General features: G+C 44.7%; 1 protein-coding gene across 1 annotated transcript; it reads left to right on the top strand.

Annotated features, from left to right (window-relative positions):
- Positions 27–3,212, top strand: LOC109843195 (LRR receptor-like serine/threonine-protein kinase GSO2). The gene is made up of 2 exons (XM_020412132.1): positions 27–2,320; positions 3,011–3,212. Exon 1 carries the CDS (start codon positions 30–32, stop codon positions 2,316–2,318), a length of 2,289 nt encoding a protein of 762 aa, XP_020267721.1. The 5' UTR covers positions 27–29; the 3' UTR covers positions 2,319–2,320; positions 3,011–3,212.

The following is a 10,853-nucleotide window of genomic DNA, read 5'->3' as shown; positions in this document are numbered from 1 at the left end:
TAGGCGCGAGTAAGCTCAACCCCTCTCTGATGGATCTAACACATCTAGAGTACTTGGACCTGAGCGGAAATAATTTTTCTGGGGCCCCCATTCCGGAGTTCATAGGGTCTCTCCCACGACTAGAATATCTTGACCTCTCATCGACTTGGTTTCACGGAACCATCCCTCGTCAGCTTGGAAATCTTTCCAGCTTGCAAGCGCTTATTATTGACTATAGTTATGATCCTTCATCTTTTATCCTGCGTGTTGATGACCTTCACTGGCTCTCTCGGCTGACCTCTTTATACTACCTTCGTCTGAGTGCGGTCGACCTGTCGAAAGCGGTCGACTGGATTTATGACGTTAGCAAGCTCCCGAACCTTTCTACTCTAGAGTTGGAGTACGCTGGACTTTTAAACCTCCCCGCTGGTGTTACCTCCGTCGGCAATTTCACGCTTCTCAGCAGGATTAGTTTTTTTGGGAACCAGTTCAATTCTACCATTCCTAGCTGGCTACTTAATAATATTAGTGGTCTTGTGGATCTTTCTATTGGCAATTCTGGACTCCATGGCGGGTTACCGCTAACTTCTGGCCATCTAATCAATTTGCAAAGTTTGGATTTAGGCCGGAACAAATTTGGTGCAGAGATATGGAGGCATTTCGATAGCCTTCCTTATTTGAAAACTGTAGATTTGGCTTTCAATGTTATCGACGGCCCCATTCCAGATTCTCTGTGGAACCTTACGCGCTTGAGAAGTATCAAACTGGATGAAAACCAGATCCCGGGGGGTCTTCCGAAAACATTGGGAAATCTTAGCCAACTCCAGGGTTTCTTCGTTTCGGGTAACAGGTTAAGTGGGGAGATACCAGAGAGCATAGGGAACCTACGCAACTTGACTGATTTGTATCTGGCCAACAACAAAATCAGGGGAAGGATACCGGACTCCATCGGGAACCTTGCGAATTTGCAGAGCTTTGATATATCGACAAATTTGATAACCGGAGAGATTCCACGCTCATTATTCAATATCAGCCGTCTTCAGCAACTGACCATGTCGAACAACAATATCAACGGATACATACCAAACACTGTCTCCGACCTCTATGAATTGAGTCTCTTAGATTTGTCGGGTAACAGGTTAACTGGTCCTATGTTCTTTTGCAATCTAAGCTCACTGGCATACCTTGATCTCTCCAACAACAACCTATACGGAACACTCCCTAGGTTCGAGAACAAGTCGTCGCAGCTGGTAATTCTTAATTTATCTAACAACAGTTTATCAGGGTACATACCTGACTTATTTGGATCTCTTCCTTATCTTGGGTCGCTGCACTTGGGAAGCAACCATCTTTCTGGCAAAATACCCGAGTCTTTGAAGCACTGCCAGCAGCTGGTTACTCTTGATCTCCATGAGAACAGATTATCTGGCAACATACCAACATGGATAGGAGAGAGCCTTTCACGTCTGGGGATTCTTAGTTTGCGATCGAATCAGTTAAGTGGTCTTATTCCGATGCAGCTATCATATCTTACATCTCTTCAGATCTTGGATCTTTCACTGAATAATCTCACAGGCAGCTTGTCGCTTCATTTCGAAAATTTTAGCTCCATGGCTATGGCACACCTTGGAGTAGAAGACAGGTTTTTTGTTTTCCATAATAACCTTCTGTATGTAGAGAATCTTCAGCTAGTTACCAAAGGGGTTGCTTCTGACTACACCTCTGTGTTATCATCCGTGAATATTATAGACTTATCTAGCAACGGTCTTTCGGGAGAGATTCCAGATTCACTGACACAACTTCATGAACTAGTTTTCTTGAATTTGTCGCGGAATCACTTTACAGGAAGTATTCCAAAGAACATTGGTGCTATGACACAGCTGCAGGCCCTTGATCTATCGACAAACAATCTTTCGGGCACAATTCCTCCCAACATGTCAGCACTGCATTTTTTAGGTCGTTTGAACTTCTCCAATAATGACTTGTCTGGAGAAATTCCACAAGTAACTCAGTTTTCAACCTTCAATGCCTCTGATTTTAGTGGCAATCGAGGCCTTTGTGGATGGCCGCTACCAAAGTGCCCTGGTAATGCACCTAATAGAAATGGCCAAGAAGAGGAAGAGGATGATGACAAGTATGAGATCGTGTGGATTTATGGTGGTGCTGCAATTGGGTTTCTGATTAGCTTCTGGGCAGCCTTCGGTACGATAATGATCAAACAGTCGATAAGGATTCTGGTCTTTCGCGCTGTTGATGATTTTAGTGATTGGATCTATGTGAAATTTGCACTGAGCATTGCGAGGCTGAAGTCCAGAATGTGGAGGATGGGAGAACAATGAAGGTCATTTCTGAAGCATATTACTTAATTTATACTGCATTCTAGCCAAAGCTTTGTCTTTGGCGGGTTTTCTTTCTTAATTCATGGTTTAAATTATATATGCAAATTAATCCTTGTGTTCATAAATTTTTCTCAGCCCGTGCTTGATCGAAGCTGATCATGTTTTCTTGTGATGTGTAATTTTAGTCAATTGCAGCGCTGCACAGGACTTCTTCTATACCCTTCGTGACTACCCATGATCAAATTATGCTGCCTTGATAAATTCCTATTTATAGTTTACTTTTTCACGGAATCTTAATGTTTTATACTTAGAAACCTTATACCTACTCATATATTTAATGAACGCTTTATTTCCGTTGCAAACATGTCCTTAGAATCTTTAACAAGAATTTGTCAGTTATTATGAAATAACCTTCTTTTTCCCCCCTATGAAATTCTATAAACCATATCTGATCAACTCATAACTTATTCTAGCCACACGACAAGAAATCCAACTCACATCTTGTAAATGTTTATGTAAGCAAGAGAAAATTCTAATCAAACTTGATGCCTTTGCATATATCAACATCCTTCTTATTTAAGCATTGGAATGAATTAGCTCACGAAATGTTAAATAGCACTTTCTTCATGAACTGGATCCCTAATAGGTTCCTAGTTCCAACTTGACATTAACTTTACCTTTTATTATCACAGGAAATATAAGTATTAAGCCAAAACAAGCACTTCCGGTGCTCACCAAGGACTCGTCGTGAGCAGAATGAGGATACCATGCTGGAAGAGTGTTGTGGCAGAGAGACCAACAAACAAGGACCATGTTAGGATCTTTTATATCATGGAGTTCGGAAGTTTTTAGTCTCTTTTTGGTGTTCATTGTTGGGCATCTAATGCCATGGTAGCGCCTTGTATTTGCTTTTGTTTCCTCTTATATATATATATATATATTTACTTTAATTACTCCCTTTTGACGTCAATACCATATCTTGTATAATCGTCAGACCTTTTTGTGCTTGTCTTTTCGTAGTCGTGTCTTATAATTGTTGTGGGTCCAGCTCAAGATAAGGCCCACATGAGGAAATCTACATGAATTAGAATTCTATCTATAAGAAGTCTACATGGATTAGAACTCTATTTAGAAAAGGATTTGGATGATCTATTTGAAATAGGAATATGTTTGGAAAATTCTATATAAGAGAGCCATGAGATCAATTTTTAGATAAACAATTTTCGGGTGAACAGAGTTGGCTACAATAACCCGATAAAAGGGTTGCTACAGTACCAGAGAGGAGAGAGAAGAAGAGAGAGAGAAACGTTTAGATTCTGGATCGCTCGGTTGTCCGATTGCAGTGATTCAAAAGCCGTTGTTTTCAGAACGAGGACGTCGTCGAGGGTATGGTGCTGGTTTCTCCACGGGAGTTGAAGATTTTTGGTGAGACGGGTTTTAGGGTTTTGGTGCCCTAGAGGTAACATTGTATCTTTCTCTTGTGATTTAATTCTCAAGTTCAGGTGTACCTTGGAGGGATTGTACTCTTGATTCATAGTGAAAATTTTCTCTCTGGATTGCCCCGCGGACGTAGGCACGATTTGCCGAACCATGTTAAATCTTGGTGTTTGCTTGCTTGTGGTATTTTCATCGGTACCGTTATTCGTTTAGTATTTAATTCCGCAGATTAATCTCCATAAAATCCCTAACAAGTGGTATCAGATCCCTAGTTTGAGACGTGCTTTGGGATGGAAAAGATGGAGAGTTTTGGCACAATAATGAAATTGGATGGTTCCAATTGGCAAGTATGGAAATCCAAGATGGAAGATATTCTGTATTGTAAAGATTGATGGTTCCAATTGGCAAGTATGGAAATCCAAGATGGAAGATATTCTGTATTGTAAAGATTTACATGACCCTATTGAGGGAGATGAAGCCAAGCCAGACATGACCCTATTGAGGGAGATGAAGCCAAGCCAGAAAAGATGACTGATAAAGAATGGGAGAAACAACACATGAAGGCGATCAGTTATATTCGGATGTGAATCGATGTTAGTGCGTTTCATCATGTATCGAGTGAGACTAATGCGAAGTCTCTTTGGAAGAAGCTTGAGGATCTCTACGAGCAGAAGACCGCAGGAAACAAGGCCTTTCTTATGAGGCGCTTGGTGAACTTAAAATTCAAAGAAAGAAGCAACATAGCAGAGCACTTGAATAAGTTCAAGAGTTTAATTAATCAGTTAGCTACCATGAAGATGACTATCGATGATGAGCTACAGGCTTTATTGCTATTGGGTTCTTTACCAGACAGTTGGGAAACACTGATTATGACAGTCAGCAACGCAGCTCCAGATGGTGTGTTATCGATGAGTATGGTTACTAGCAGTTTATTCAATGAGGAGACTCGGAGGAAGTCTACCAACACAGATAACTCACATGCACTTGTCACGTAGAACAGGGGCAGGAGTAGGTACAAGGACCAGTCCAGAGGTCGTGACACATCCAAGGGCATATCAAAGTCTAAAGGAAGAGGTTGCTTTTATTATGGGAAGTCATGTCATATCAAGAAGAATTGTTGGGCATTAAAGAAAGAGCATGCTGGAACAAAGATGAAAAGAAAGATGAGAAGAAGAAAGCAGACAGTGACACTACATCTACTTTGTTTGAGACTGATGTTATTCTCATTTGTAGGGAAGAAGACTGTATGCATGTTACAAGTCAGAATTCTGAGTGGATAGTGGATACAGGAGCTACATGTCATGCTACCTCCAATCGAGACCTTTTCACGTCGTATAAAGCAGGTGACTTTGATAATGTGAAGATGGGCAATATCAGCTACTCGAAGATTATGGGACTTGGTGATAGACACTTGCAGACAGATATCAGATGCACATTGATCTTAAAGAATGTGTAGCATGTTCTCAATTTGCGGCTCAACTTAATTTCGGATCTTTCTTTTGACCGAATGGGATATGAAATTCAATTTGATGGAGGAAAATGTAAAATCACCAATGGCTCTTTTGTGGTGGCTAGAGGAAGTGTATGTTGTAATTTATATAAGACTCAAGCGAAGGCTTCATGTGATTCTTTGTCATGTGATTCTTTGAGCGTGGCTCAAGACGGTGATACTCTCAGTTTGTGACATAGGAGGCTCAGGCACATGAGCGAGAAAGGGTTATAGATATTGGCAAAGAAGTCTCTCATTCCCTTTGCTAAAAGTTCGTCACTCACCCCTTGTGATTATTGTTTATTTGGCAAACAACATAGAGTTTCTTTTAATAAGCCTTCTAAAAGAAAAGATAATTGTAGGTGTCTAAAAATATCTATGGGTGTCCGCACATAGCTCGAGACGGAGAGAAGACGACGAACGTCGTTATCCGAGTCTAAGAGGATTATCTAACACCGACAATCGCAGGAGGCGAAACGGCGAACCCAGTGGCCTGCGCGCTCAACAGTCAGCTCGCGCGCAATCGCAGGAGGCGAAACGGCGAACCCAGTGGCCTGCGCGCTCAACAGTCAGTTCGCGCGCGTCGGTCAACACACGCGCGTCAATCAGTTCGTGTGCGTCGGTCAACACGTGCGCGTCAATCAGTTCGCGCGCGTCGGTCAACACTGTTGGTTGGAAAATTTGTAATAAGAAAAATAATAAAAGAATTGTATCTGATTTATTCTCTCTAACTGCTTAGAAAAAGAATGATTATAACCCTCTCAATCTCGATTACAATTGGATTTCCCGATTACAAAAGAGAGGAGAATTGATTTGGATTCTCCCATTTGTTTAGGTCTGGGTTCTTCACGGTGGCGATGGAGTGCCTCCCTCGAATGCTCGCGTCGAGTTTGCTCTCCGTTGACGATCCGAACGTCTTGTTTCACTGGAACGTGGTCTTTTCCTCACGATTTGACACTATGGAGAACTTGCGTGGCAAGTTTGAAAATAACTCTTAACGAGTTAATAACTCAGAGCGAGTTTTAGAAGAACTTGCAGAGCAAGTTTTAAACTCTGATCGAGTTGAGAAGAACTCTTAGAAAGAGTTCACAAGCCAAGAACTTGCAGAGCAAGTTTTAAACTCTGATCGAGTTGAGAAGAACTCTTAGAAAGAGTTCACAAGCCAAGTCGAGTAATCTCAAAGGCTTCAATAAAAGCCTTCCAAGATGATTCACGAGTTTCTTCAAGTCGCTGATCTCCAAAGCTCTTTGTTGCTGAAGTTGAAGATGGATGAAGGCCGATCTCCTTTTTATGACTTTCTCATGAAAAAGTCCAGCCCCTAACTCGGTTGAGTTTACTCCTATTTATAGGGGATTAAGGGGTGTAACCATCCCCTTAATTAGCTCCTAAGTGGGGCTAAATGGGGTGTAACCACCCCCTTAAACTGCTCCCCAAATCATGGGGAAAACGGTTTTGAAACCGTTCAGTTCGTGCTTTGAACGAGTTAAACACTGAAAAATAGCGTTATGGGCCCGAACTCTGCGTTTTAGACCTGAAACGCAGAGTTGGGCCTGTTTTAGGCTGAAAACGCACAGGTCGCGCTGCGCAGAGATGAACTCTGGATTCTGGACCTGGGACGCGGAGTTGGGCTCTGCATGAACTCTACGTTTTTGGACCCGGGACGCAGAGTTGGGCTCTGCATGAACTCTGCGTTTTTAGACCCGGGACGCAGAGTTGGGCTTTGCATGAACTCTGCGTTTTTGGAACCGGGACGCAGAGTTGGGCTCTGCATGAACTCTGCGTTTTTGGACCTGGAACGCAGAGTTAGGCTCTGCATGAACTCTGCGTTTTTGTCGTTGGACGCAGAGTTGGGCTCTACATGAACTCTGCGTTTTTGGACCTGGGATGCAGAGGTGAGCCTTAGGTGGGCTTGGCGAACTCCAGGCTAAGTCCAATGTTCAGATGAAGTCCAGTCTTGCAGACGGACTTCAGAACATAACTTGCTGCGAAGAACAGGTCATAACTTTCAAACCGTAAGTCGGAATTGGACGAATTATATATAAAAATTGGCTATCTCGACGAGATGGAGCCGACCAAACCCACCCCATAGGATTCGGTTTGCTCTGTCAGTTTTGCCAAATTCCTTACGGTTTGAGAGATATCCGCGTTTTGGTTTGAAGAGACCGTCGATTTGTAGTCTCTATTGCTAGAGCGTTGTAAAGATCATCATCTTGTAATCTTCGTCTTGGCTCCTTAAAAATGTGAGAGTCGTCAGATTGTAACTCCCGATGTTGATTGTGAAGGCTGTTGATTAGAGCTTTCATCAGTTGTTGCGAATGTCGTCAGATTGTAACCTTTATCGATCCACGTGAAAGTCTTCAAATTATAGTCTTATGGAAGCCGTCAAATTGTAACTTCCATAATTGGTATTTGATGGGAATTAGCTATCTGTAGTGATTTTTAGACAGCCTACAAACACGCGCGCGTCAATCAGCTCGCGCGAGTCGGTCAACACGCGCGCGTTAATCAGCTCGCGCGCGTCGGTCAACACGCGCGCGTCAATCAGTTCGTGTGCATCAATCAACACCCGCACATTAACCAACGCGCACACGTCAACCAACGCGCGTTCGACGGTCAGTCCTGCAATGAAGCGTACATGTCAACAACTCGACCAAATACATGAAATGGCGAAAAGAACAAGTCCCAAAGAATCGGGAAAAAAACCAAACAGTTCAAAAACCCGCTGCCTGCACGAGTCGAACCGCGCTGAAACCGGCCGCGCACGGGTTGCACGTCTGGCCCGTGGCCGGCGCGGGTTGACGCGTCGACCTGCGCCCTCACGGGTAGGACCGCGCCGACCCGCGCCCCCTGCGGGTAAGCAGCACCCGTCGCGCTGTTTTGACCCCCTGACGCGTTTTTCGATGGTTTTGAGCGGTTTTCTCAGGATTTATCTATTCCAGGGGTTCCTAACTGACATGATATCATCTGCAAAAGTGGTTAGGCTGTTATTAATTGAAGATAAGGTCAAATCACCCATTCTTATCCGAAAACCCCCAACCGAAACCTATAAATACAGGCATAGGGGCTCATTTCACAGGGGCGGAATATTATCAAGACGAGGAGGTGCTGCCGAATTGAGGAGTCAAAGGAGCATGAATTTCAGCAATGGTTGACAGATCTTGGCGAGTTCTTCAGCATAAAGAAGGAGAGTTCGAAAGATCCGAAGCCCGCTTCCCCCATTTCCTTGAGATCAAGCTTGGTCTTGATCTCGAGAAGAGTGCTGATTTCGCTTGATCGGTCTCAGCGCTTCAAATCAAATACTTCCTTGGTGAAGACGAAGCTCTCCTAAATTTTTCATCAACCGGATCTGATCCGTAGGTGGTCCACGGATAAACCCCGGCACAGGCGAAGATCCCACGCAAAGCAATAGGCGATAAACACTTGTTGCGTGTTGTTTGAACGAAAATTGTAACATTTATTTTCATTGTGTAAAGGTCTTATAAAAAGACCGATCTTTTTGAACTCATTGTAATGATCAAAGTTGTAATGAGTTATACAATGAAGAATATAATTTTCTACCCAAACACGCTGGCGATCACAGTAGGAGCCAACAGCTTCATTGCCGAAGCTGTCGTGTCGTAACCTCGGATCTGCATCCCGGTTGAAGAAGTGGTCGAATATGAGTTCGACCAGCTGAAGTTCGAGGAGTATCTGTCGTCCCCCTCCTCCAGATCCTCCGCCCTTCACAAGCGCAGGAAGATCAGCGCCCTTGTCGCCGCAACGACTGCACTTCGCAACGCACCTCCGGCCTCCAATAAAGTCGGAGTTACAGATCTGAACTCCTCCTCAATCAAGGAGTTGAGTACTGAAGGCGCACCTACTTTATCAAAAAAAGCTTGCCATAGGTAGCGCCAACGCCTCGCGTGCCAATTCACCAAGGCTTTGGAGCCCGTAGACGGGATCCGTTTATGAAGCCGGTCTGAAATTCAAGGAGCATCGAGCACCCCAAAAGCGAGCAGATGTCCTCTCCTCCAAACCAACAGCAAGTGAATGGATCCAAGTCAAAAGGATCCATTCAACACTTGAGGAGCGAATTCAGAAGCGCCGCATGCTGCTTGCCCACGCACGAATTCTTTTGCAAAAGGCACAAATAATGCAGATGAAGGACATAGCCAAGAAACAATCAAGGCTGCACCAAACTTGGAGGCCAAAGTCCGAAACAACGGCCGAAAAGATCAAAAAATATGGGTCACTCAGATCCGACCCTCCTGCTAGCGGGTCACCCAGATCCGACCTTTCTGCTCGCGGGTCACCCAGATCCGACCCTCCTGCTCGTAGGTCACCTAGATCTGACCCTCCTGCTCGCAGGTCACCCAGATCCGACCCTCCAAGCCTCGTAGGTCACCTAGATCTGACCCTCCTGCTCGCAGGTCACCCAGATCCGACCCTCCAAGCCACGGGTCACCCAGATCCGACGCTCCTGCTCACGGGTCACCCAGATCCGACCCCCCTACTCGCGGGTCACCCAGATCCGACCCTCCTGCTCGCGAGTCACCCAGATCCGACCCTCCTGCCCACGTGTCACCCGGATCCGACCCTTCAACCCGTGGGTCACTCAAATCTGACCAGCACCAGGGTCAAGACAGAAGACGTTCTGCACCTATTTTGTCGATCCCTTCGAGTTCCGCACCTCCGGTGGAGCACTGTGACAGCATGGATTTGTCTCGATTTAAGATGAAGATCACGGATCGTCTTGGTCCTTCGCACGCAGGTTAAGGCAAAGCCCCAGTCAAAGAACGCTTGGGTCGGGAGAATGAATCCTGAGCAATTACTTGAGCTGGGGGTCGCACACGGAAAACTCCTATAATTGACCGCCTCGGACGACAAATTAAAGTCCAAGAGCCTGTCAAGAGTTCACGCTTACAAGAGCGTAGATCTAAACGTGTGACTCTTGAACACACTGATAGAGTGTTACGTCCCCAGAAAGAAATGTATTCGTCTGACGACGATGTTACACCTAGGGATTCATGCCAACACACAATGGGTTGCTCTGGTCATCAGACCGACGAGTTGTACTATCGGGCTGGGGGTACGAACAAGTCTCGAAAAAGAAGTACATCTAAGAACCTGTGAATTTGAAAGGGGGGTCAAGGAAAATTAGAACTATAAATGTTAGTTCTAACGGCTATTATGTTAGTTCTAAGGGCTAGAATGTTAGTTCTAATGGCTAGAACTAACAAAGAGCCCAAGAGGGCTGGAATGTTAGTTCTAATGGCTAGAGTTGTACTATCGGGCTGGGGGTACGAACAAGTCTCGAAAAAGAAGTACCCAGGAGATGGATTGTCACTATCCGTGTGCCAAACTAATCAGGACAGTATTATCAGCGTGTAGCTGCCCTAAGACCGCTCCGCAGAGGGTCTCGATATTTGAGAGGATCTCTAACGGAGCGACTAAGTCCAAGCCAAAACGTTTCTGCAAGAAACAATCGGTCGTTCAAGGTGACGAACTTCCGGAAGTCACAATAAATATGGCTGATAAGGGAAAGTCGATTCGACCTTCTAGCTCTGACCCGCTTATATCGCATCATCTAACCCAGTTACGATCGAGAATAGTTAGACAAAGAGACTACC

Source organism: Asparagus officinalis, chromosome 5 (genome assembly GCF_001876935.1).
Source record: "Asparagus officinalis chromosome 5, Aspof.V1, whole genome shotgun sequence".
Taxonomy (NCBI): Eukaryota; Viridiplantae; Streptophyta; class Magnoliopsida; order Asparagales; family Asparagaceae; genus Asparagus; species Asparagus officinalis.
Note: the sequence above shows the minus strand (reverse complement) of the source record. Positions and strands in the feature narration are given on the sequence as shown.

Coding starts and splice junctions, on each gene's coding strand:
- LOC109843195 (XM_020412132.1), top strand. CDS start 30: ATGGATCTAACACATCTAGAGTACTTGGACCTGAGCGGAAATAATTTT.